The sequence below is a fragment of the Sarcophilus harrisii genome, chromosome 3 (assembly GCF_902635505.1).
Source record: "Sarcophilus harrisii chromosome 3, mSarHar1.11, whole genome shotgun sequence".
In the NCBI taxonomy this organism is placed as follows: Eukaryota; Metazoa; Chordata; class Mammalia; order Dasyuromorphia; family Dasyuridae; genus Sarcophilus; species Sarcophilus harrisii.
The window spans coordinates 445,497,572-445,525,363 of NC_045428.1; the positions used below are offsets into that span (position 1 = coordinate 445,497,572).

Genomic DNA, 27,792 nt, shown 5'->3' on the forward strand with positions numbered 1-27,792 from the left:
TATAGAAAGCCTAAATCACAAGAATTTACAATCATCAGAGAGCCCATGATTCGGGGAACTAAAAACACCTAACGTTCTTTTGCTTCCAGAGATTAAAAGATTGAAATCTTTTCCATGTATGTGATATCTTCATTTTTGGCCTTATGGAATTGGCATCAAGTATGTGTTCAACTGTGATATACTTGGCTCTTTTCAACAATGAGGTGATTCAGGACAATTCCAATAGACCTGTGACGGAGAAAACCATCTGCATCCAGAGAGAGGACTACAGGGACTGAATATGGATCACAATATAGTAGTTTCACCTTTGTTGTTGTTTGCTTGCTTTTTTTTCTTTCTCACTTTTTCCCTTTTGAACTGATTTTTTTCTTGTACAGCATGATGAATGTGGAAATATGTTGAGAAGAATTGCACATGTTTAACCTATATTGGATAGCTTGCTGTCTAGGAAAGGGAGGAGGTAGAGAGGGAGGGAGAAAAATTTGAAACTCAAAGATTTGCAAAGACAAACATTAAAAACTATCTTTGCATGTATTTTGAAAAATAAAAAAAAACATTACTATATATTTTTAATAGTATGTGTTCAGGCCATTTCCCTGAAGAGTTAATCACCATGGATGTCATATGTCACTGCAAGGGTCTTAGAAACCAAAGTGGTCCTGAGTCAGTGTCAGAGGTGGTAGAAGTCCTACATTAAAAGAAACTCTGTCCATGTAAGGTCCCAACCCTTCAAGGGCAAGAGGAACAAGAGGACTACATTGAAGGAGACTTGCTATCAGTCAGATCCTAAGCAGACACATCAAAGATTTCCTGCCTCAAAGAATTAAGTGCTCCAGAAAGCACACAGAACAGGAGCCAAGAGCTTTCTCCCCTCATAGGGTATTTTCTTCACATTCCTTGTCTCCCACGATTGTGGAATGAAGTTACAGGGCTGGTGAGAAGTTTGAGCTTAATTTAGTCAGGATATTATCCCTTCTAGCACTAGCTGTTTATCTTTCTCTTAACTCCCACTCACTCCTGTCCTCTTAACCTAGAGATTTCAGCATAGTTGTTGATATCCCCACAAATAGACTGAACTTTAATTTCATAGTCTCCAAATGTAAGGAGTCCTAACTCCAACCTTTATCTTCAAGTATACTTCAGTCACACATAAGAATACTTACATTTTAGGTTTCACCATTACTATGATATCTCCAAGGTTTAAATTAAAATTCTTTTCTTATTATAACCTCTTATGCTTCTAACCCTGACTTTCTACTCTGAATCTAACCATATAAATTCTATTCTCATATCACCAAACATTTTCTGTATATCTCTAACAGGATATCTCAGAGATATGTCCAAGACAAAACTTTTTTTTTTTTTTTTTTTTTGGCCAAGACCTCATTCCTCCCCACAAAATTACCATTGGGGGGGGGGGGGGAGAGTACTGTTATCTTCCCAATAATCCAAACTGTTAACTTTGGATCTATCACTAATTCTTCTTTCTCTCTCCCCATCAATCAGTTGCCAAATCTTATAAACACTACCTTAACAAAACTTGCACATCTGTTCACTCTGTATTTACCTTCAATCTTAATTCAGACCTTCATTATCTCTTATCTATACTATTACAATAGTCTCCTAATTCTTTTCTCTACTTCTAACCTCTTCTTCTCCAATAGAGGATTTTCTACATATAGTTGTCAAGTTAATATCCCTAAAACACAGGTCTGACCAATGTCATTTCCTTAATAAAAAAGCAACAACAAAACTTCAGTCACTTCTATTACTTACTGCATGAAATACAAACTTCTCAATCTAAAATACAAATGTCTACAATCTGTTTTTCATTTACTTTTGCAGATTTATTCCACATTACTCCTCTTCATCAATTCTACATTCCAGCCAAACAGACTCTAACCTATTCTTTAAAACTGGCATCCTATTTCATTTCTTCTTTGCATGGAATATTCTCCATAATTGGAATGCATTGTCTAGAATGTACTCTTACTTGTCTAGAATTCTCTTCATTTCCTCCTTAAAATCTCTAATTTCCTTCAAGGCTCAATTCAGATCTGTCTCTTCTGTGAAGCCTGATTCCCTCCAATTTATAATATTCTTTCCCTTCTCTAATTATCTTAATCTTTACCTATGTACATGTAATAATCTCCACTCCCAAACCCTACTCCATAGTAAAATGTAAATTCTTGTGCTTTTGTCTTTGTATTCTCCATAATTAGCCCAGTGCCTTGTATGTAGGCACTTAAATGTTTGTTAATTTGAACAGGACACTAAAAATAACAGATAAAAACACATAGATGATTTATGCATCTCTTTAAAACGAAATCTTTACTTTCTCAAATCTCTTATGGTGAGAAAACTATGTTTAGCAACAGAAAATATTTTCCAACAATGGATGTACACATCTTTGGAAAAATTCACTTAGAACCAAAAAGTAGTTGTATTGGCAATTAGGGGAGTTCCATCTTTTCTCCACCCCCTACATAGCTTTTTTACTGAGCTAGCTTGAGGTGCTTGACAGATTCAGAAACCCTACCTCTTAATTACTATTTTGCAACAGTTGTTAAAATTTTAAACCAATCTTATAATATTTCAAAACTCCACTAGCTTTAGACTTGAGTTAGACAATCCATCCTGATCTAAGCAAACTTTCTTATATAACATTGTTTCATTTAGCATTATCTTTTCCACAGAACCTAATGACAAAATTGAGTTTTACCTGCAGTATGATCCATAAATACAGATAATAATTTTACTTTACAAATATTTCAGAACGTACCGAGTAAGTTAAGTCCAAGTTGATGTTTTCAGGAGTTGTCACTTGTTCACGTTGTCTCACCAGCACTCTCTCCTTTCTTCCTGCATCTTTTGCTTTTTCTAGGGCCTTAAATCACATAATTTTAAACTATTTTTGAACTTTTAGCAACTTAAATATAATGACTATGTGATTTTATATAGGAGTTTATGAAGCGTGAACATTTTTCCTAAAGATACAAAAAACTCACACAGCTAATAATTCCAGTCACCCATTTTTAAGAGAAACAAGTGTATAGTAAATGTTTTATTAACATCAATAATTAAATTTGCAAACATTTTTAAAGCAAAAACAAAGAAAACAAAAACAACTGATGGTGAATCAATAATGACTAGGACTAACACATGAAAAAAAACCTGGTTGTGGTGCAATATTTTTACTAACAATAGGAAAACAATGACAGCATGGCTATCAAATTGAGGGATGACAAAGTTGTAGTTTGTATGTTGGATTAATGAATGCCTGAAGGTTTAATATGAATATTAGCACTCAGAACATGGGAAGTGATGATCTCATTTTATATAGTCTATGTTGGTCAGACCAAACTTGGAAAACTTTAATTTAGGGTACTACATTTTAAACTCAAAGATAACAAATTAAAACACATCTGAAGAATAGCATCTTGTATCATTCGGGGACTAAATGCATCATATAGAAGGAAAAGCTAAAGATTTGGGGTGATTTAAAGAAAATGGAGGAGTGACAAGGGAAAGACACAACAGATCATGTTTAAATTTGAAAGGCTGCCAATGAAAAGACTTATTTTATCTGATTCTAGAAAAACTATAGGACAGAAGCTACAAGGAATTGGATCTTGAGAATCATAGACTTCTAGAAGTAAGGGAGAGCTCTGAAGTCAACCAAAGTCCCTCATTTAAAAACAAGGAAAGGATTTGAGAAAAATTAAATTAACAGAAACTAGGTATACAGATACTTAATCTAGATACTTTTTATATTATCCAATAAATGGTTCTAATTTTAATAATAAACAAATAACTGAATTTGCTGTCATAGTCACAAATTGTTTCTGTAGGAAAGTGATTAAACAACTAAAATCATTTAAATGTTTTCTTAAAACTGAAAATGAAAGTCCATAAGCTTTGAAAACTTTATTAGCTGTTCTTATAACTCGTAACACCATGGCCATTATAAAAGCCCAAAGTAGTGGAAATAAAAGCAGAGAGAATTCATGACGATTAATTACGGTTTTATACAATTTCACTTACTTAAAAAAAGTGTTTTAAAGATGTCCTGAGATACATATGCAGAAATGAGACAGCAGGGCTATGAGTGACTAGATGTCAGAAAGAGATAGACCAACTAAGGCAAAAGTTCCTTGAAGGATGTAGAAAGCAAGTACTTAAGATTCTTATCTTCCCTACAGCATTAAATCCAATGAGTGAAATAAAAATTTTTATATGTTTTGACAAATTGGTCAATATCACAGCCTAAGAAAAAGATTTATAATCCAATGTGGGAAGTCAAAAGCTTCATTTTAATGTACTAAAGCAGTATTCTATGTTCTCATAAATTATGTAATCTTTATTCTTTTGAGTCAAGGAACTTACCAATTTTAAGTCTCCACAACTGTTGGCAATACAGCTTTCTTCTACCAACTCATTTACTTTTTTTTCTAATTGTCTAATCTTTTCTTCTGGACTGAAATTAAATTTTAAATACTGTTATTTAAAGCATTAAATTACTCAAAATATTAGTTAATATTTGATAGATTTTTGACACTATCCTTATGAAAATTTAATAAAAATACACATTACACAATTTTATACAATTGTGACAAATGAAAAAATGGCTACAATTGACAAAAAAGTTTATATTATTTGATAAGCAGAATTGAAGTTCATGTCATTTGTTAGAACAAAATTCAAAACACTCATCACTAGAGAGAAGCTGAATGTAAAATTAAATTTTTAACTGGATAAAGGAATATAAAGAAATAGGTTCTGGGAAAATCTGAAAAGGCCAAAATTAATAAGACAGCTGTGATAACTGTGTCATTTCAAAGTTATTCTCTTAAAATAACAAAATTAACTCTTTCAATATCATCATCTTTAAGCAAGATAAACTACTATGCTACCATATCATATAACAATTCCCAAGTGAAATTTTCCTAAATGAATGGACTAGCAGATGAACCATTTGGCTCTATCACTTCACCTGTTGCCAAAAGAACTTTTTTTTTTTGAAGGGCATTGTTAACAGCGTGGTTTAAACAATAAAAACATGTGTTCTCATGAACCTTACAGTGAGGATGTTCAATGTAATTCATTTTCTAAGAGTTAAGGGCAGTATCATAATGGATAGTGATCATTTTTAAGTTTACCATTATCACTATGGAAAACACAATAGATTCTCCCTTTCTATAGAAGCATCTTAAAGTTATTTGTCAAAAAAGGGAAAGATATATCCTATTTATAGTACAACCTAAATCTTTCAAGGTTTTAAAGTACAGCAATTAAAAAAAAAATCTGATTGCTAGTTATACAGATTATAGATAACCATAGATACCAAACCTTAAATCATATCAATTTCAAGAAAAAATTTTTTTAACTTTTTGTCTCTGTAGATTAGTATAAAAGTTAGTTAATGTTATAAGAAAACTGACTTTTCAATGTTAGTTTCACAACCTGAAGTGGATAGTTTATATTTCTACCATATTTTTTGAGAAGCAATTTTAAAACAAGCATTTCTTATTATATTTATAATATCATTTTAGTCATATGGACTTCAAAAGAAGTTGATACCAGTATTCATAATAATTATTGTGTTTTCAAATTTTAAAATAACAAAATAACAAAACAAACTAAATACCTGTCTTCATTTTTGGCTTCTAATGGAGGAGCAGGGCCTCTAGACTGACCAAGAGGGTCAAAAGCAGAACCTGCGGTGAAATTGGAAAATTAATTCATCAAAGTAGACCCAAAAATGAACTAGGACTTAGGTCTCCAGAATAATATCACTGGATTAAGTTAATTTTTCTAGTTGCTATGTGTATATAAAATTTATAAATAATAAATGTTTTAAATTTCATTGTTTATAAATTATTTTGAGCATATAGATAAAAGGGATCCCTAAAAATACATGTATTTTGTGGATTTTTTTTTTAAGATATAAAGATATAATGGAAATTTTTTAATACAAAGAAAAATGATTAATACTCAACAAGTCTAATTTTTTAAGAAGAGAATAAACTCAAATCACCAAATTATAAAGAAAAAGGGGGAACAATCACAAGGACAAAAAATTTATAAAAAATCATGATATACAATTCCATGCCAACAAATTTGATATCTTAATAGAACTAGATATTTATTTTCAAAAGAATTAAAATACTAAAACTAACAAAATAAACAATCTAAGTAGACCAATCTCAGAAGAAATCAAAAAGGCTCTTAAAGAAATTTCTTTGCAAGACAGACACAGAACAAGCCAAATTTGTAAGCAAATTCTACCCAATTTTTAAAGAACAAGTTATTATATGGCTGTAATAGAATTCTCCAATCCCCTGCATGTGCAAGAACACACACACACACACACACACACACACACACACACACAAACACCTTGAGCATTACCCAAAATGCTTTGGAAAGGATTACAGTAGGCAGAAGCAGGCCACAACAAATGCCAAAAAAATAAATAAATAAAATAAAAGGAGCAGTGTAAAGGATGTCCTCCAGAAAATGCATGGCAAGTATAATGAGCTGGTCACAGAAAAGGGCAAGTGACAGTCTACATCCTCCATTGGTACCTTTGAGATGTCAAAAGAAAGCAAGGAAAGACCCCCATCACATTATATAGCTTAGGATGACATGAAGAATATGGGCACATAGTATGGGCAAGCATGAAGGGATGGTAATCTCTGTCATGAGAAGGAATACCTACACCAAGAGATCAGAAATCCATTTGACAATTTTGAAAATATATTTACATATGTAATTTTATTATATAATATATATGTAAAGGGGATGCGAGAAAACAGGGAGACTGATGCATTGTTGGTGGAGTTCTGAACGAATCCAGCCTTTGTGGAGAGCAATCTGGAACTATGCTCAAAAAGTTATCAAACTGTGCATACCCTTTGATCCAGCAATGTTAGTACTGGGCTTATATCCCAAAGAGATATATCATTCAAAGGAGGGAAAGGGACCTCTTTGTGCAAAAATGTTTGTGGCAGCCCTTTTTGTAGTGTCTAGAAACTGAAAATTGAATGGATGCCCATCAATTGGAAAACGGTTGGGTAAATTGTTGTGTTGGGTAAATTGTGGTATATGAATGTTATGGAATATTATTGTTCTGTAAGAAATTGACCAGCAGGATGAATACAGAGGCTTGGAGAGACTTACATGAACTGATGCTAAGTGAAATGAGCAAAAGCAGGAGATCATTATACATTTCAACAACTATACTGTATGAGGATGTATTCTGATGGAAGTGGATATCTTCAACAAAGAGAAGATCCAATTCAGTTCCAACTGATCAGCGATGGACAGAATCAGCTATATCCAGAGAAGGAATACTGGGAAATGAATGTGGACTATTTGCATTTTTGTTTTTCTTCCCAGGTTATTTTTAACCTTCTGAATCCAATTTTTCTTGTGCAACAAGAGAACTGTATAGATCTACACACATATATTGTATCTAATACATACTTTAACATGTTTAACATGTATGAGACTGCCTGCCATCTAGGGGAGGGGGAGGAGGAAGGGAACGGAAAAGTTGGAATAGAAGTGAATACAAGGGACAATGTTGTAAAAATTACCCATGCATATGTTCTGTCAATAAAAAAAAAGCTATAAAAATATATTAAAAAGGGTAAGATAATTATATAAATAATATATAAATCATATAATAATTATAATTATATAAATTATAATATAATATAATATATAATATAATATAAATTATAAAATATAATTATATAAATATGTATGCATATATTGGATTTAACATATATTTTTACCATGTTTAGCATATATTGGATTACTTGTTATCTAGGGGAAAGGGTGGAAGGGAAGGGAAAGAAAAATTGGAATACAAGGTTTTGCAAGGCTTAATGCTGAAAAATTATCCATGCATATATTTTGAAAATAAAAAGCTTTAGTAAAAAAAAAGTATATATTTATATATACACACAAACACATACCATGAAGGAATACATACAAACAAACAACATAAAAACTAAAGAATGTTAATTAGGAAAGATGGTGTAACAAACCTCTTAAAGCTGCTTTCGTGAAACCAGCTGCCCTCACTGCTGTCATAGGGCGAGCAACTCCATCCTTAAATTAATACAAACAACTATGAGATTATTTTACAACAAAAGATTGATCTTTATGTTAAAATATTTTAAAGATTTTCATATAGCTTTTTTAACTATCATTTTTTCCTTTTTTATTAAAACTTTTATTTTCAAAATACATGCACAGATCATTTTCAACATTCACTCTTGCAAAACTTTTGTGTTCCAATTTTCTTCCATTCCTTCCCTCCACTCCCTTCCCTAGACGGCAAGTAATCCAACATATGTTAAACATATACAATTGTTCTATATATATTTCAACAATTATGACAGAGCATATTTTTTTAAAAAAAATGAATCAAATGTTGATTATTTGAATTTTAGTAACTGTCAGCTTGATTATGCCCTTTTTATGCTTTACATGCCACCTGTGCAGCCAAAGAGAGAAACCTGCCTTTGTCCTCATCAAATTCTGATTCTGACAAAAATTGACTTACCCTTTAACTAGAAAATTCACTTTACCTATTACTTGGTAGTTAGTGGTTATTATGGTTTTCTACACAGCTCTGAAATTTATACAGGAAACTTCAAAGCAGCAGCAAAGGAACAGTATGTTTTGGAGATTGCCATGCCAGCATACAGCTGGTCTTGTGCCCAACCCTCAAACTGTACACTGTATTAAATTGTTGTATAAGCACATCTAAGGAGGTCCTTCCCTCCCTCATAAATTTATACCAGTCAAATCTCTAACCTAAAGATTAGAGAATTAAGGTCACTATATAAGTAATATTTTGCTCAAAGATGAATTAACTTAAAATTATTATGAAAAGAAAACTTTACTGGCATTATTTTCTAAGTACTTTAAAAGAAAGTCAAAATAAACAAATCGCAAGTTACCTGAATGGCCCCTGTCATTGGCCTCCCCAACGATGATGTCAATGATGTTTTAGACTAGCAAACAGAAAAACTCTATTTAATAATTCTGAAAACATTTACTTCATCTTTATTTACTCAAAGTAGTGAAAGCTTTAATGAAAATTTTAAAAGTACCAAATCCCACTTCCTTCATCATTTTGCTCAGGCTAATTTCCAATTACTCTCAACAATAACAAATAACACAGAGGAAAACTATGATGAACTTATAGTCAGATGACATGGTTTAAGATGTTTCCTAGAAATGTATCCTAACAATTCATTTTACATTTCTAAATCTGTTTCCTTTTCTATAAAATGAGAATGATAATATCTGTACTACCAAATTAGGTTCTTACAAGAAAACTTTAGATATCATTATATCAATGTAAGCTGTCATTCCATGCGAGTCATCAAAAAAAAGCACCAAACTCAAGCCAGCTCTAGGATACTGTACATAATGCCTACTCAATTTGACTTATAAAAAGCTATCAGATATTTCAAAATCCATGGTTACATAATGCAGTCACTCATTTACCAAAATAAAAGGTTAATATAGAAGGTGATCTTCATGGGCTGATAATTTCTCTGAACCTTTGTTTCCTCATCCATAAAACTGAGAAATAATGGCTCTAGTGCCCTCATTAGTGTCATCATAAGAATAAAAGACAAAAATATGCAAGAAGTTTTGCAAACTTTAAAGTACTATACAAATATCATTTATTGTCATTATCCTAGATTTTGCCTACAGATCTTTTATTTTTAAGACCAAGAAAAGTGCCACAAACTAATCTATCAATTTTTTTCTCAAATCTTGTACAATTTTACCTTCTTAACATATTACATGTAGGATAGGAACACACAAACAATTGATAATATGGACTATGTTGCAAAGGTGTATCAGTATATACTGCATATCCGTTTCAGTTTTCATATAGCACTTCCAATGATCTTACACATAAACAAGATCCAAATATGTGGTTCTGGAACACTTTCTCTGTACTTTGATTCCAGATTTAGTACTTCTTGTTGTGCCACAGTTCCCTTTTAATGTCCTGACCTAGCTTCCCCATTGTCCTATTTAGTTACTTTGCCTCAGGTTATAACCTTTTGCTCTTAATGTTTGATGAGATAAAGGTTTTATATCTTTAGGCTATAATCATTCCTTCTTAATGTTTGACAGGATAAGTGTCCATCCATTTTAGACATCATTAGAGTATCAGTAACCTCTCCAGTACCTCCCTCCATTGTGTCATCCTAGGTGCTTCCCCCCATTAGGCTATCCCCATCCAGGTACCTCCTCCATTTTGACATTGTTCTTGTTATCCTATAAAAAATCTTGCTGTCCCGATACTCGGGGTTGGATTCTTTGAGACAATAGTCTCGTTCAGCTCTGGGACCAAACAGGGATCATTTGGTCCCAGAAAATCTCTCCATTTAATAAACTATTAAATTGTTCTCTAATCTCTGTCTTGCTTAATTTCTCTGGCATTATATTCTTAAATGCTTTACATTTAAAATGTTCTAACATTCATAAGGCAAAAGTTAAATATCCATATAAAATAAAAGAATGGAATCTATATTGGATTTGAGCATGATAGTACTGAAAAATCAAGGGGTAAACTATGATCACAGAAGTAAAGGAAAACTGCTAAGAAACACACAATATAGGAATTGACCGTACTTGACACGCTGATGGACACAAAAAAATAGAGAATTGGTGGAAGGAATACAATTGTCTTCTGGAAAATGTCTTTGAGTGCTCATGACACTTTTAAGGACAGAAAAGTAATCCCCTTTGGTAAGGCTTGTGCTTTAAGGATTTAAAGAGGAAAAAGCCCACTTAATAGCTTCATTGAAATAAAACTGACCCCATATCCAGTGGCTATCGGTCGAGTTGCTGCTGTGTTGGGTATTTTGGCAGTTATCTTGAGAAAAAAGAAAAAAAGAATGTGTTTTTATAAGCGAGGAAAACAGAACTGTCAAGGAAATGGAAAAGGGTCATGAAGAAGGACTTTTAATATTATGTACAAGAGTTCATATATGGCTAATTTTTTTTAAAAAAAATCATGCTTCTCAATTGCTCAGGCACTATCATAAAACAAGAGTAGAATCTGCTGGCTGTCTCATTTTGGGATGTAGGAAATCATAAAATCTCAGAATAGAAGTGTCCTCAAAAGACTAGTTCAATACACTCCTAGTAAGGAATGTGGTTTTACAATGCTATCAATGGTAAGACTCCATTTAGAGACCTTAAATAAAGGGGAAAGAGTAGTTATGTGGCTCATGGATAGAGCACTGGGCCTGGAGTCAGGAAGACTTGAATTCAAATCCAGTCTCAGACTTTTACTATCTGCATGATCTTTGGCAAGTTATTTAACCTCTTTTTGCCTCAGCTCCTCATCTGTAAAATGAGCTGGAGAAGAAAATAGCAAACCCCTTCAGGATCTTTGCCAAAACAAACAAATAAACAAACAAAAATAAACCCCAAACCCCAATGAAGTCATCAAGAGTCACACAAGACTGAACAGGTAAAGGGGAAGCCATTTCACTTTTGGAAAATTCTATGCCTTTCTCTAAACTGCTTCTAAAAAAACTGGGTTTTTATGTAGGAAGATTTGCTTTGATTGTTAACAAGGAATTAATGTGAGTTAAATTCTGGTAAAAATACATGAACTCTTCTAAGGCTACTTGGGATCATTTAGTACAATGGAATGATGTTTTATTTAGTAAATGATCTCCCAATAACTTGATGAATCAAACTCTATTAGAAAAATAAGGCATATTTTAAACAATTAGTGGTTTAGACTAATATCTATTTTGTAAAAGTATCTGTATTTGCAAACATGTAAATAAATTCTTCAACTTCCTGTATGAACAAAATTTACTTACTGGAGGCCTTCTGCCATGACTAGTTCTTACAGCCTGCTGAAATGCTGTGTCATTTTCCAGTTCCTAAAATCAAAATTTATTTGTTTAGCATTTAACATGAATTAGAAATTGAAAACATTAAAATTTAATTACCTACCTAAAACCTTGTCTTTCAAATCTTTCTATAATCTGGTTTACTCCACCTATCTAACCATTATTTCCTATACAATCGTATACAAAAATCCTTAATCTTATTTTACAGGTCTTTTATAGCTTTAGAGGAATAAAAAATAAAAGACATACTAAGTGTGGTTTTTAGAGGAAAAAATGCTCAGCTTGGAGTCACTAGTTGTACATTCAAGGGTAACATTTACTTCATGATCCCAGACAAGTCACTTATCTTCTCAGATCCTTATCTATGAGATAGGGATAAAGCATTTATATTATCTATGTAGATGTTGTGATCATTTAATGAAATCATTTATATAAAGTGCTTTGCAAATCTTAAGAACACAATGTAAATAAATGTCAATTATTACTAACTTTTCAAAATCTTAAGATTCAGAAAGGATGAACATGCAGCTCACTAAAATACTAGGCTAGTATTTTTTAAGAGATGATTTCATTATTTACATGAATTTTCTTTCATAAAAAAAAAAAAAAAAAACAATTTTATGGTTCTCAGTGAACCAAGAAACTTTCCTAACATGTGAATTTTAATGACTGCCTGCCAAATTCTCTTTTCTTCTTCCTGAACTTTTTTACATCATGGCTATTCCTTTCTCCATCTTATTCTCTTTATGATCTCTGGATCACAAATTACAAGTCTTAGTTTTAGCAGCTTTTAAGTGCCTAAAACTTAAAACCACATAGTTTTAAGGCCTCTTGAAATTAGATGCAGCTGATGATGTTCCAGGCAACCTATCCAACTCTGCCTCAAAGGCCTTCTTCTCAAGCAGGCAAACTTTTAGCCCTATAGCCTCCTCAGCTCTTATGGAGTTTTCAGATTTCTTCTCCCTAAGGGAAAAGCACACAACCAGTTTTCCTTCTCTCTTCAAACCCAGTCTAGGCCATGAGGCCCAGAATCACTTTTCTACCTTGCCTTTATCCCAGGTAAATTCCTCTCTCCTCCCCATTTCAACTCTCTTTTATTAAAAAGGTTTTGTCTTTGACAGAAAATATCCTTCTACTTGTACTTGTATCCCCAGTACTTACTTAGCACAGAGCCTGGCACAACAGTAACCTTACTGAATAAACTCTATCTTGCTAGCTATCATCTAGTTATTCATTTATTTTTCTTTCATTCATTCTATCTTTACAAATGATTAGGCAAATAATATAAAAAGACACTAATATAAAAATTCCAATAGTTGGTCTAATGTTTATTATAGAAAAAAGTTCTGTGCTTTTAACTGAATTTTATTGAAGATGCATTACACTGTTTTAGGACACCTTATATACACCTTCTATTCTACAGAATCTTAAATATGTAAATCCATAATCCAAGTTAAATATAGATACAGAATCTAATGTGGGCTGCACATAAGATGGGTCAAATAATCACTGTTTGAATTTTAGTAGCTCTCTTCTTGGTTTTCCTCTTTTTAAACAAATGCCATCAGTATTCCTGTTTCCAGCCAATCCTCTATACAAATTGTATGTCAGAAATTATATAGAAATGGTTAGAAAAAAAATATAAAATTACAAAAATGATAGAAATTTCTCAGTCTGGTGATTCGATCACAGAAAAAAATTATTTTGTTAATTACTTTAAATTTTATTGAGCAAGATACATTAAATTATATGAGGAAAATAACCTTATATGTAAAGGCACATAGATTTTAAATAATTGAATTATAAAATAACTTTCTAATATTCCAAAATTTACTAATGAAGGGAACATCCAGAAATTTGCATTTGATTTTCATGTAGGACTCTTGTACTTATATTCAAATAAAGTGTCTGATGTTCAAGTAATTCACTTTATTCTGATGTCTGGGGACTTTATGCCACATTATAAAGATATAACAACTAAGGATGAATTAATGAACAGGTTTTCTCATCTTGTTATTCTCCTTAATTTCTTGCTGCTAATAATCAACTCATGTAAAACACTAATCAGAGAAAAGCTTCACTAATCCTTTTAGGACTGGAGAGGGAGAAAAATAGCTATCAATAAACCAATTAAACAGTACTAAGTCAGTGAACATTTGGAGATGACTATTTAAATAGTCTTTAAAGTTTATTTTCTTTACATATGCCATACTTATTGCTTTTTTTTTTTTTTTTTTTTTTTTTGGTAATTTCCTTCCCAATTCTTACATTCATAAATATTTTATTTCAGAGAAAAATCACTTTTCAGGAATTCCTAAAAGCTATGAAACTGCAGAACAAAGAGATGAAGAATTTCTAAATTATTTTGATGTTTACTATAAACATTAATTTTTGGCTTTGATAATCTAAAAAGCAAATTAACTTTCTTATCTATTTATCCTATATATGTTCTATAGAAGCTTCATAAAGAGGAAGACTATGACATTTTTTGATGTTTGTCAGACTAGAACAATTCCTTGCTTAATACATATTTGTTGAATCTAATTAAATTTTGTTCATTATTTACTTCTCGGTGGTTTGAGAGATCAGTATATAAAAAGATTTTGCAGTCTTAGATTTGGAAATCACTCAGAAATTGTATTGAGATGGGAGATTGGAAGAGTTTTTCTTTCATATAATTCTTACCCTCAAAGAGACCTTCTTACCAAAAATTAAGTTGTCATAAATAAAAGTTAAGAAAACTAATGAATTTACCATCCATTTAACAAACATTTATTAAGTACCACTAAAAGCAAGAGATTGTATTCTCTACTATAGGAGAAGCATGAAAAGGGGTCAATGAAAAATAAGAAAATTTCACTAAGCAAACAACTGAAATCCAAAATAGAATGCAGTAAGTGTCTTAAGAGAAATTACTAATGAATCTCTGCAAAGGAAAAAATTTGCCATCTCTGCATCAATACATTTGAATTAAGAGCAAAAAGTTCAGAATGCTGAAAGTAACAAAGTCTACCAGAATATTAGCACGGCAATCTAGCAATAGTATTTTTACCTCAGTATCATATGTTGGATTATAATCATTGTAACCGGAATAAAGATCATCTTCATCTGTCTCTGGAGCCAGGTGCACATTTTGCATCATCTGTACCTATGAAGAATTTGATATGCTAAATATGTTCTTAAGCATAAACAAGGGTTTTAAAACAATTCCAAAACCAAAATGTTTCCATGATTTTGACCTGTCTGATTAAATTTAACAATGAATGTAGTTCTATATTTTTTCATATTATCAAAAAACATATTTCCAATTCTGTCCTTTGAAGTAGGGGGTAGAGGTGGTTATGAATTGGCTTTGTCTTGAAAAGATCTTTATCTTGTGAGGTGGAGAGACAAGGGTGAGGGAAGCAGGTGGAAATAGCTGCTGTCATGATAGGGAAGTATAGTACAAAGTTCACTAGCTCTGGAGTCAAAGAAACTGGGTTCAAAACTTGTTTTTAATTTTTGCTACCACAATGAGTTTATCCAAATCAATAGGCCTATTTCCTCATCTGTAAAATGTCTTCATTTGGACTAGATAGCTTCTATGGTCTCTTTCAGATCTAAAGCTCTGATCCTACATGCAAACAAGGTATCAATAAAACTTTTAAAAAGCACTTAAGGTTTGTATATTTTGTGACTGTTAAATTTCCAGGAGGCTGAGATTTGGTACTAATAAACTTCCTAATTGTTCTATTTAGAATTTTGCTTATATTTAAACTCATTGATTCACAAAACATGAAAGCTTAAATAAACTTAGAAAAATCTTTCAGCTGTGTTGTGAACATTTTTTTTTTTATATATATATTTTTTATTTAATAGCCTTTTATTTACAGGATATATGCATGGGTAACTTTACAGCATTAACAACTGCCAAACCTCTTGTTCCAATTTTTCACCTCTTACCCCCCATCTCCCTAGATGGCAGGATGACAGTAGTAGATGTTAAATATATTAAAATATAAATTAGATACACAATAAGTATACATGACTAAACGTTATTTTGTTGTACAAAAAGAATCAGACTCTGAAATATTGTACAATTAGCTTGTGAAGGAAATCAAAAATGCAGGTGGGCATAAATATAGGATTGGGAAATTCAATGTAATGAGTTTTAGTCATCTCCAGAGTTCTTTCTCTGGCGTAGCTGGTTCAGTTCATTACTGCTCCATTGGAAATGATTTGGTTGATCTCTGCTGTGAGGATGGCTCTGGTCCATCAGAACTGGTCATCATATAGTATTGTTGTTGAAGTATATAATGATCTCCTGGTCCTGCTCATTTCACTCAGCATCAGTCTGTAAGTCTCTCCAGGCCTTTCTGAAATCATCCTGTTGGTCATTTCTTACAGAACAATAATATTCCATAATATTCATATACCACAATTTATTCAGCCATTCTCCAACTGATGGACATCCATTCAGTTTCCAGTTTTTAGCCACTACAGAAAGGGCTACCACAAACATTCGTGCACATACAGGTCCCTTTCCCTTCTTTATAATCTCTTTGGGATATAAGCCCAATAGTAACACTGCTGGATCAAAGGGTATGCACAGTTTGATAACTTTTTGAGCATAGTTGTTGTGAACATTTTAGACAAAAGGCCAGGATTAGATCTGAAAATACTTTAGTGAGAAAATACAAAATAAATACCAAGAAAAAAAAATTCATGGAACTTCGGAATTGAAAGGAATTATTTCACATCCATCAGTATGGATATTAACTCCATCTGTACAGTTCACAATCCATCCATACATCTAAATAAGTGATTTTTTTTTAAAAAAATTTATTGGTATCTTTTTGATTTACATCAGTTGTTTCCCAGCTGCCTTCTCAAATGAACTTCCCTTATGACAAATTAACATCAAAAACCAAATCACAAAATAAAGAAAAAAGCTCATTAGAGGGCTTACAATCCAAAGAGATCATAAAAGAAGGGAAAGGGACCTGTATGTGCACGAATGTTTGTGGCAGCCCTCTTTATAGTGGCCAGAAACTGGAAACTGAGTAGATGTCCGTCAATTGGAGAATGGCTGAATAAATTGTGGTATATGAATGTTATGGAATATTATTGTTCTGTAAGAAATGACCAACAGGATGATTTCAGAAAGGCCTGGAGAGACTTACATGAGCTGATGTTGAGTGAAATGAGCAGGACCAGGAGATCATTATATACGTCAACAACAATACTATATGATGACCAGTTCTGATGCACCAGGCCATCCTCAGCAATGAGATGAACCAAATCAGTTCCAATGGAGCAGTAATGAACTGAACCAGCGAAAGAACTCTGGGAGATGACCCAAGAACCATTACATTGAATTCCCAATCCCTATATTTTTGCCTGCCTGCGTTTTTTATTTCCTTCACAGGCTAATTGTACAATATTTCAGAGTCTAATTCTTTTTGTACAGCAAAATAACGGTGTGGTCATGTATACTTATTGTGTATCTAATTTATACTTTAATATATTTAACATCTACTGATTATCCTGCCATCTAGGGGAGGGGGGCAAAGGAGGGGAAAAATTGGAACAAAAGGTTTTGCAATTGTCAATACTGTAAAATTACCCCTACATATAACTTGTAAATAAAAAGTTATTAAAAAAAAAATCAGTAGAGTGACCATATCTAACAACATATACACTATTTTGTCCTAGTAGTACTTTACTTTTCTGATGAAGAAGTTGTTTCATTATTTGTAATTTAAAACCTTCATCTTTAAAGAATTAAGCTCCCTTTTGTAAAGTTTTCATTTATATTCTTCAAGTAATTGTCTACAGTTTTTTGATTTTGCTTATTTTTTTCTTCATGCATTCATCCCAATCTTTCCTTGTTTTTCTGAATTTGCCTTCATTTTTTATTGCACAATAGTAGTATATGAAGATAATGTATTATAATTTTATTCTGACATTCACTAAATGATAATGGGCATCCATTTTGCTTTCAGTTCTTTTCTGCCACAAAGAATATTGCTTTGAATATTTTGAAATACACTAGATGCTTATTTCATCTTTGACTTCCTTAGGCTAAATGACCTAAAGCCACATCACTGGGTCAAAGGACATGGGTTAGTTTAATTCCTTTGCTTGCATAATTTGAAATTGAAGTCCAAAATAGTGAACTAGTTCACAATTCCACCAACATCTATTAATGTGCCTGTCTTCTTACAGTTCTTTCAAATTTGATTTACTCTCAACTTTTGTCTTTAACATGTTAAATGTTCAGTGAAATCTTAGAAATGTTTTAATTTGCATGTCTTTTACTACTAGTGATTTGCAACTTATTTTCATAGAATCACTTATGGTTTGTAATTCTTATGAAAAACCACTTACTGTAGTTTCATGTTTAGTATATGTCAGACTTTTATCAGTGATATTTAATACCTACTTTGTCATTCTTTGATTTTTTAAAAAATTTTTTAGTGTTATGCATCCTGATTTTTATGTTCTTCTCTACATCCTCAGAGAAATGGGAACTCCCCCAAATATATGCACACAAGTTACCCGAGATGACGGTGTACTTAATGCAGACATTATTTAATACTTCACTCCTCTCTCTTTCATCAGGAGGATGATTTTCAGGACTCAACTTACATTCAAATTGAAGATGAATATACTTAAGAATTGTGCAAATTTTCCTGTAAAACCTGAGTGGACGAAATGTGTCTTATCCGCTTTCGAATTTTCTAGACAAAGTGCAACTCTAACCAAGATTGGCTAATACTGCAGAACTAGCCTTAATTAGCTTTTAACAGGCCTCCAAGCAGAAGCTATCAGTTAAAATTACGAAGATAAGACTTTTCTGGGTGCCGGAAATCAGTCATTTAAATTTTGGTACTGATGATATATATACATTTTGAGACTGAGGGATCCACAAATCTAGGGACCAAAATCACCAAAGAGGAAGGAATAAAAAAACCCTGTCAAAAATGGAGCGGAACCCAGCCCCTGTGGAGGATCAGACCCATCTACCTAGAGCCGAGGAGAAGCGAGGTGGCAGGCCTCAATCTGAAAGTCCTCGTTTCCAATCCTAGCCAGGGCATGTATTTGCCCTGGGACCGTGCGGAAGGTCATCTCACCTACCCCGCGAGCCTCAGTCTCGCATCAGTTAATCTAGATCTTCACAAGGCTGCGAGGCTCGAAGGGGAGGGCACAAGTGCTTTGCGAGTCTTAAAGCGCTATCAAACACTAGCTGTGAATGAGCCTAGAACAGGCCAGGGCGGGAGGAAGAGCAAGGGAAGGCCCCGCTGCAGCTTCCGCGGGCGATGAGAAGCCCACGACCCCCGCCGCTCTCCTGAGGCCTGGAGCATCCCCGGGCACCGACGGGTGCCGCCCCTCCCGGTCCCCAGACGTACCCCTCCTACCTCCCGGGGAAAGGGGCGGAATTCCCCGCGGGAAAGGCGGGAAGAAGCAGCAGCTTTCCCGGGAAACGGCAGGGACAGAAAGGGGGAGGCGAAGCCCACGGGTCAGCTTTGTGTGGTTGGCAACGGAGGAATCCAAGGAAGCCGCTCCCAGAATGCTCTGCGCGGGAGGAGGAGGCGTGGTCAGACTCTTTAGAGAATGAGGAGGCGGAGCGTGCAACGGGAAGAATGGGACCTGATAGAAGGGGCTAGAGCTCTAGGAAGGAGAGGTGGGACTTTCCTGTGGACTGAGGAGATGGGGTTGGGAGGGATGGGGCTCTAAGAAAGAGGGGCAAAGCTTTAGGAAGGAGGTGTGGCGGGGAAGAGGCGGGGCTCTGAGGGACCGGGGTAGGCTATTTGTTATTTAACAAAGCGGTTTAAGAAACTCTTAAGGCGTGGCCTGAAAGTAACAAGGGAAACTAGCAAACAAACTGAAAAAACAAACTCCAACCCACTGGTCCAAAGGTTTTCTCAGCTCACAGCGGAATTGCAAAAACAAAACCCCAAACCCCAAACCGGAAGCAAAATAAATGTCCAAAAATAGGGGAGTGATTAAATAGTGATACTTTAGTGAAAGGTAACTAAGACTGACATATCATTAGGAACACAGAGAAATCTTTAAAGAGATTTAAGAAATAAGGCGAGGTGGGAAAAAGCCAAAAAATTAAGGACACTAATATCGAAAAAGGACACTAGAATCGGAAGGAAAGGGCAAAGTCTACTACTGAGGATTTGATGTAACTGAAAAGTTAACATTTATTTGTAAATCCTGAGGGGCCAACTGGGTGTTTCCAGTCAAATGATATGAAAACAAAAGGACCTTACATGTTTCTGTTAGGAGATACTTTTATACATGGGGAAGTGTCTGAGAAATTCTGGATCAAACTGATGGGATTACTGTGTGAGTAGATTTTAGAAAATAAATGTAATGTGGGGAATTCCTAGGGTACATCTAGATAAGTTGGAGAGGGAAGGAAGAGAAGATACCACCAACGCTTCTCCTTACACAATCCACTCCTTTTTCAAACTTCGTCAAAAGCACTATCATCCTTCCAGCTTCTATGTATAATCAATTCCCAAATCATGGTGCCTCATTTTTTGTTTCTTTTTGTCTGCTGCGAGATAAAATAGTGGATCACTGGACCAAGAATCAAGAAATCCAAATTCAAATCCAATTTCAAACACTTATTAGCCGTGTGACCCTGGGCAAATCACTTAACCCGTGTCTGCCTTAGTTTCCCCATGTCTAAGATGAGAATAACAGCGTTGTTGTTGAGATGGAAATAAGATAATTATAAAGTGCTTAGCACAGTGAATGGAAGCCATATGTTATTTTTATTATTTTGCTGGGAAAAAAAGGTTAATTTAAGCAGCCCTTGCAACCAGTTCACTTTTTTTTTTAAATAACTTTTTATTGACAGACCCCACGCCTGGGTAATTTTTTACAACATTATCCCTTGCACTCACTTCTGTTCTGATTTTTCCCTCCCATCTTCCACCCCTTCCCCTAGATGGCAAGCAGTCCTATATATGTTGAATATGTCATTCACTTTTTTTTTTTTTTGAAGATTGTATTCAGAGGGTGTTTAAGGCTCGCAAAGCGCTTTGTAAATGATATTGCCATTTAAAGATGAGGAAACTGAGACAGATCGATTAAATGACTTGTCCGGAATCACAGTTAGTGTCTGAGGCCGCATTTAAAGTCATGTCTTCCTGACTACAGACTCAGCAATCTAGACTTCGCTTCCACCTAGCTGCCTTAACCTCCCCAGCTGCTTGAATACATTCTTTTCGATCCTCACAACGTCCTGGTAAGGAAGGTAGGACTGATAACTCCTTTTTTAAAATCCCTATTTCTTATTACCTCTTATTCTTTTTATCCCCATTTTGTAGGTAAGGAAAACTGAGGTGGAAAGGTTGTTTGGGCGACTTGCAGGTCTCAAGCGTCAAAGGCAGGATTCCCTTTCAGGTCTCCCAATCTCTAAGTCTCGGGCGGCAGCGTCTTGGGGCGGAACTCCCGGAGGGCGGAACTGCCAGCGTACGGGAACAAGCATCCGGCGGTAGCGGCGAGCATGAACAACTTGAGGGGTGGGGCTTCGCTCTTTCTCCCTATAGTCTCCAGCTTCGACGCCAGTCGGGCAGTGTCGTCTCGCCTCGGCGAGACTCGGCTCTCATAACTCCTCCTCCCGTCTCCCCTCGTCGGAACTTCGCCATGGCTCAGAAGCCACCGCTCCGCGGGATGACCAGCCTGCGCTTCAACCAGGACCAGAGTTGCTTTTGTTGCGCCATGGAGACGGGCGTCCGGATCTACAACGTGGAGCCGCTGATGGAGAAGGGGCACCTGGATCACGAGCAGGTGGGCAGCGTGGCGCTGGTGGAGATGCTCCACCGCTCCAACCTGCTGGCCATAGTGGGCGGCGGCGGCAGCCCCAAGTTCTCGGAGATCTCGGTGCTGGTGTGGGACGACGCCCGCGAGGGCCGAGACAGCCAGGACAAACTGGTGCTCGAGTTTACCTTCACTAAGCCCGCCCTGGCCGTGCGCATGCGGCACGACAAGATCGTCATCGTCCTGCGAAATCGCATCTACGTCTACTCCTTCCCCAACGACCCGCAGAAGCTCTTCGAGTTCGACACCCGAGACAACCCCAAGGGCCTGTGCGACCTCTGCCCCAGCCTGGAAAAGCAGCTGCTGGTGTTCCCGGGCCACAAGTGCGGCAGCCTCCAGCTGGTGGACCTGGCGAGCACCAAGCCCGGCACGTCGTCGGCGCCCTTCACCATCAACGCGCACCAGAGCGAGGTGGCCTGCGTGTCGCTCAACCAGCCGGGCACCGTGGTGGCGTCCGCCTCGCAGAAGGGCACCCTCATCCGCCTCTTCGACACGCAGACCAAGGAGAAGCTGGTGGAGCTGCGGCGCGGCACCGACCCGGCCACCCTCTACTGCATCAACTTCAGCCACGACTCCTCCTTCCTCTGCGCCTCCAGTGACAAGGGCACGGTCCACGTCTTCGCCCTGAAAGACACCAGACTCAACCGAAGATCCGCCCTGGCTCGCGTGGGCAAGGTGGGCCCCATGATCGGCCAGTACGTGGACTCGCAGTGGAGCTTGGCCAGCTTCACCGTGCCCGCCGAGTCCGCCTGCATCTGTGCCTTTGGCCGGAACACGTCCAAGAACGTCAACTCCGTCATTGCCATCTGCGTGGACGGCACCTTCCACAAGTACGTCTTCACCCCCGATGGGAACTGTAACCGGGAGGCCTTCGATGTGTACTTGGACATCTGCGACGACGACGACTTCTGAGAGCCGCAGCCTCCCGCTCCTCCCCATCCCCCACCCGCTGGGGGCCTTCTCACTCATTCAGGTGAGGCAGGGTAGCATCATTCAACTTTAGGACTAGAAAGGATCTCGAATATAGCTCCCTCACCTTTTCTTTGATGAAATAAGTCCCAGTCACAGTGCCTGGCGCAAAGTAAGTGTTTAATAAATGTCCTGTCGTTGCATCTACCTATCCATACATCTGCTTAACGCTCTGTAACTCCTTATATTTCTAGTGTCTTTATAACTCCTATCTCCACCTCTATATTTATTTGTTTCTATTTCTCTTTCTCAGTCTTCCAGTTCCTGTCACTATCGCCTTTCCATCAGGCTACCTGTCATTCCATCTATTACCATCTGGAAGATTTGGGGGGAAGTGTATGAAAGGTAGATGGTAGAGGTTTGTCCTGTTGAAGAAACTCGAGACTTCACTCCCTCCCCTGGGGAGAGAAGGAAATAAACCCATCAGTTAAAAAAGAAAAGAGACGTGAAGATGATTTTTCATATTTTAGTTATAATTGGAAGTTTTTTCTTTCCTCTGGGAAAAATGTGAAGGAATGCAAATGAAAAATAACAGGGTCTCAGCTCTCCTGGTGTTTATACTTAGTCATTAGGGAAGGGATGGGGTAACAAACGGGTAAATATAACATGTCAAGGTGTTGTCTTTTTTCAAATCTTTCAAAACATTGTTTTTAACCTCATCATTGTACTTTCTAATATGCCGTATCATTATTTCTTTATCTCTTCCTATGGATTGTAATCTCTTTGCAAGAGTTGATTTAATAAATATGTGTTTTATTTGCCTCTTTTAGTGTAAATTTATTCCCCATAGCTCTTAAGTTAATAAGATACAGGCAAATTGGCAGCAGAATAAAATTACTTAATTATTTAACAGGAACCTCATCAATGTAGGTATTCTCTTTGTCACTTTATTTATAACCTCCCACACCTTCTGATCCACTCTATATTTTATTTCCTTTATAATCCTATGTATAAACCTATAGTCTATAGGTTTCACTCTCCTGTCAAAGAGGCCTATAACTCCTCTCCTCCCCTCCCCCGCCCCGCCCACTTCGAAGGTTAAGAACCTAGCCATAAAATTTTAAAGGTTTTAGTTCAACTCATCAAATTGCATAAGTATACACAGTGCCCAGGGTGTTCATCATTTTTCTCTCTTGCTCCATGACTGACCCACTTCCTTTTTTGATCAGGTATTGCCTGGATGATATCCTTACACCACTTCTTACATGCAGGTAGGTCATTGTTGGAAATGGTGCTTTGGTCTACTTGTGCTCACCACGCACCTCTCCATTGCCTTTTAGTTGACCTGCAATTTTGATTTGCCGGAGATTGTGATATTCCAGCATTCACAGCCATACCATACAGCATCGCCATGAAAACTAATTTTTGAAAGCTGGGATTTTGTGTCAAGGAGCAGCTTGGTATCATTTAAAGGACTGGGAATTTTTCAAGTGCAATGCAGCTTGCTCTCTTGCAGCTATTCAATTCTGAGCCCAACTTAATTGACCAGTGAGCGGCATGTCATAATCTGGACAATAGCACTTTTTGGTGCCTTTGCATTTTTCTTGTACTCTTGTTTGAGTAATCATGGATCTCATTGAAGAAGCTTAATTGGGACTTGACACAATCAGTATGATATTATTCTAAAAGAGGAACATCTGGAGTACCTAATCCTAAGGCATTCCAGAAGCATCTACATGGACCCTATCAGAATATCCTCCATGATGGTGGCAAACACCTTTAGTAAGCATTCTGTTTTGTGCTTTAATTTACATTAATAATCAGGGGGTTATTGAACAGTTATTTGTGTTTGCATTTAACTCGGATCTTGGATGATCTTTAACACATACATGAGAATCTTCTTGTGGGAGAGGACCTTTAAAGGTTGTGTTTTGCCTTTTTTTAATCAGCAAACAATAAATATAATGAGATCTTTTATTCTTTGTAAATTTCAGTTAATCATGTGAGTTTCTAAACATGAGAAAATAGCTACATAGGTTGGTACTGTTCTCTTATTTACTTTATGGGGTATAATTTTGCTGTCAGTGATTTCTTCTTTTTTTAATATCTTTGCTGTCTCCTGAAATAACTTGTAAAATTATCTCTCAATGCTTTCAAAATTGTAACATCTTCATCTTTGATCCAACCAGTCTTCCTGATCTTATAGGACTGCTTTTTCATATAGTTTTGAGAACTCTGGTATTAAGAGTTCAAAGTAGTGGTTCCACTGTCATTGATGATAAAAATAATTACAAAATTACTGACAGTTATGTTTTCTGTTATACTGTCAATACTCTTATACTGTCGGTACTCTTGAGGCTATCATCAATATTACTTATTTGGATCTGTTGCTAAATTTTTCACAAACTTACCTCTAATGCTTTTTTGCCGGTTTTATAAGCTGGTATTGGCCATAATCTTTTGAAGTTTTAATACTTTTTCATTTTATTAAAACTTTTTGTTGATTTTAATCACTTTCATATACATTTACAAATATATCACCCTTTTTCTTTTATCCATCAAGTAATACCTTCCAATACAGATTTTTAAAAGAAAAGCAATTCGGCAAAACCACTATTTCAACTGAATATGAAAGATATGTGATATTCTATACCTCCACAAAGAGGATTATTTTCTCAATTTTTCTTGGAACTAAATTCATTCATTGTAATTATACAGCAAAAAAAAACAAACAAACAAAAAAAAACAATTCTGTACTCTAAATTGAGTCGCCAATATTCCAGAATCAATTTTATTTAAGGTTAATATTAATTCTAAAACATTTCTGTCAAAGATGTCCAAAATGAGTTTTTTCATGTCCTGTGATATTTGATCAAAGTCAGTATAGGTAGCTTTTGAAGTATTGGTTCTCAAACTATTTGTCTCTGGATCTTTTTGTACTCCTAAAAATTTTTGAGGACCACAGAGAACTTGTTTATTTGGGTTATATCTATCATTAGTTTCCATATTAGAAATTAAAATTAATATTTCATTCACTTAAACATTACATTTTTACATAATAAATAACAGCTTATGAGATAATTTTTCTTTAAAAAAGGGAGAAGTGGTATTACATATTTTTTTAATGGTATTAGATATTTGCTTTAGTTTCTGGTTTAATGGAAGATTACTAGATTCTCATTTGCTTCTGCATTCCATCAATTGTCATTGTTTTTTAGTTGAAGTATATGAAGAATCATGTTTGCTATACACTTGGTTGAAAAGGACAGGAATATTTTAGTAGGCAAAGAATATTTTTAGTTTTATTATGAAAAGTGGTTTTGACCTAATGTATCGCCTTGAAAGGACCTTTAGGGACCTTCCCTTAGACCATACTGAGAACTTTTGGTATAGAAGAATCCAGGAAAGAAAATCAAGATATTAACAATACAGTTCTGAGTTACCATTCTGAATATTTGAACAACTATATCCAATTTTCTTCCTAGAAGACTCCCAGAGGAATGTGTGGTTTTTCCCACAGATGTATATGGAAAATCTCAACTGAAAAGATTTGAATGCTTTCCACTGAATGGAAATAGCTGTTCCTCATAAAATAGACCTCTTACGGATTAGAGAGAGATTGCCTTTAAAGGGAATAATAACCTGGGCAGATGAAGTCCCCTCTGTTAAATTTTAGTCAATTCTCTTAATGAAAAAAATATTCGTATTTAAAATTTCACAATATGCTTCTACACCTTTTACATTGTTTCGATGTAAATGTGCTACTTTACTCTTAACATAGTGATTCATGTTCAGTTTGTTTAAACGTTCAGTTAGTGTCGATTCACTTTATTCCTGGTTCTTTGTAACCACAAAAAAGTGCTGCTATGAATGTTTTTAGTATATATTTTTGGTGGCTAAGTGACACAATTGTAAGAATTATAAAACTAGAATCAAAAAGACCAAAGTTCAATTCCCATCACATACTCAGTTGCTGTGTGACTTTGAAGGAGTCACTTAAACCTCAATTTCCTCAATTGTAAAATGGGAATAATTATAGCACCTACTTCACAAAAGGTTTTTGTGAGTATTAAATGAACAATATTTATAAAATACTTAGCAGTAGGCACTATATAAATGCTACCCATTATTACAGGTTTTTTTCATATTCCTTTGGATAAGTGCTAAACATTGAGGTTGTCATGTAAAAACATGACTTTTTTTTTATAGCAATTAGTTGGATTCACAGCTTTACCAAGTGTATTAGTGTACTTATCTTTACATGGTCCCAGGGACTATTTCTATCATCTTTATCAATTTCCTAGTTGTGAAGGAAAACTTCAGAGCTATTTTGATTTGTTTTGTCATTACTAGTAACTTGGCTATTAACAGTTAGCAACTATTTTGAGAAATATTTATGTATTGAGGAATGGCTTTTGGTCCTTCACAGGACTTTAAAAATGCATTGGTTTTCCAACATATTCTTGGTTACCATGTTCACTGCTTAGCAAAGTGATCAAGTAATTGGTTAACATTCTGAAGGCCCTTGACCTATATATTCTGATAGCTATTTTATGTTATTGAAACTTACTTGTTAAAAAAAAAAATGTTAATATCTCTGCCTTTTGCACTTCCCATTTTGGGGGCCTTTTCTCATACTAAAGCTGTTAATTGTGAGCAGTATCTTATTTTTTCCTTAGCAATCTTAGATCTCCTGAAATCTACCCTGGATTCAAAACACTCAAAGCTCATGAACCCCACCATGTGTTTCATTTACACACAGCTTGGAAGCAATATTGCTTCCAAAGTAAAAGCAAAAATAATACTTAATTAGAATCATGTGATAGGCAAGATGAAAGGTGTTTTCCAGAGAAACAACACACAAAGTTAAAACCTCATGAAATAAGATCAAAGAACTCTTCACTCAATGAAATAATACCCCAAATTATTTTGTGCAATCTCATAGATTTATGTTTTAGGGTCTGTGCCAGTAACTTTCTCCACTTTAGTGAATTGAACCTATATTTATCCCTCTAGAAAAGGCAGGTACTGATTCTGTCTACCTACATGTGCCACATAAAGGAAAAGAATAACTGGAAATAGAAATAGAGAAGGAAAGAGTAGCAAAGATGTGAAGGAAGACAAATGTTTGAGGAACTGCTAT

At 35.2% G+C, this 27,792-nt stretch overlaps 2 protein-coding genes across 15 annotated transcripts in view; one reads left to right on the top strand and one right to left on the bottom strand.

Annotated features, from left to right (window-relative positions):
- The window catches only part of IFT88 (intraflagellar transport 88), a 111,103-nt gene extending 89,806 nt beyond the window's left edge, over positions 1-21,297 (bottom strand). For 3 of the 8 annotated variants that reach the window (XR_004233150.1, XM_031960819.1, XM_031960814.1), the window contains exons 1-9: positions 19,319-19,501; positions 14,971-15,066; positions 11,886-11,948; positions 10,865-10,921; positions 8,979-9,032; positions 8,058-8,121; positions 5,648-5,717; positions 4,387-4,477; positions 2,783-2,887 (exon numbers count right to left, since the gene is read on the bottom strand). Coding sequence is in view for 7 of the 8 variants with exons in the window: in XM_031960819.1 (XP_031816679.1) it covers positions 2,783-2,887; positions 4,387-4,477; positions 5,648-5,717; positions 8,058-8,121; positions 8,979-9,032; positions 10,865-10,921; positions 11,886-11,948; positions 14,971-15,060 (594 nt within the window). In the remaining variant the exon portion in view is untranslated. Of the gene's footprint in view, positions 1-2,782; positions 2,888-4,386; positions 4,478-5,647; positions 5,718-8,057; positions 8,122-8,978; positions 9,033-10,864; positions 10,922-11,885; positions 11,949-14,970; positions 15,067-19,309; positions 19,502-21,218 lie in introns of those variants that run through there. The other 5 variants (XM_031960820.1, XM_031960818.1, XM_031960817.1 and 2 more) reach the window with 4 other exon arrangements.
- A 30-nt stretch (positions 21,298-21,327) lies between these two features.
- On the top strand, positions 21,328-24,624 carry WDR45 (WD repeat domain 45). Of its 7 annotated transcripts, none has more exons than XR_004233151.1 (2): positions 21,328-22,821; positions 23,879-24,624. XR_004233151.1 is itself a non-coding variant. In XM_031960822.1 (1 exon), exon 1 carries the CDS (start codon positions 21,567-21,569, stop codon positions 22,650-22,652), a length of 1,086 nt encoding a protein of 361 aa, XP_031816682.1. In that variant the 5' UTR covers positions 21,328-21,566; the 3' UTR covers positions 22,653-23,126. The 7 variants fall into 7 exon arrangements, 1 of the variants encoding a protein (XP_031816682.1); XR_004233154.1 differs by having other exon boundaries at positions 23,990-24,624; XR_004233152.1 differs by having other exon boundaries at positions 21,328-22,713.
- Positions 24,625-27,792: the final 3,168 nt, after the last annotated feature.

Coding starts and splice junctions, on each gene's coding strand:
- WDR45 (XM_031960822.1), top strand. CDS start 21,567: ATGGCTCAGAAGCCACCGCTCCGCGGGATGACCAGCCTGCGCTTCAAC.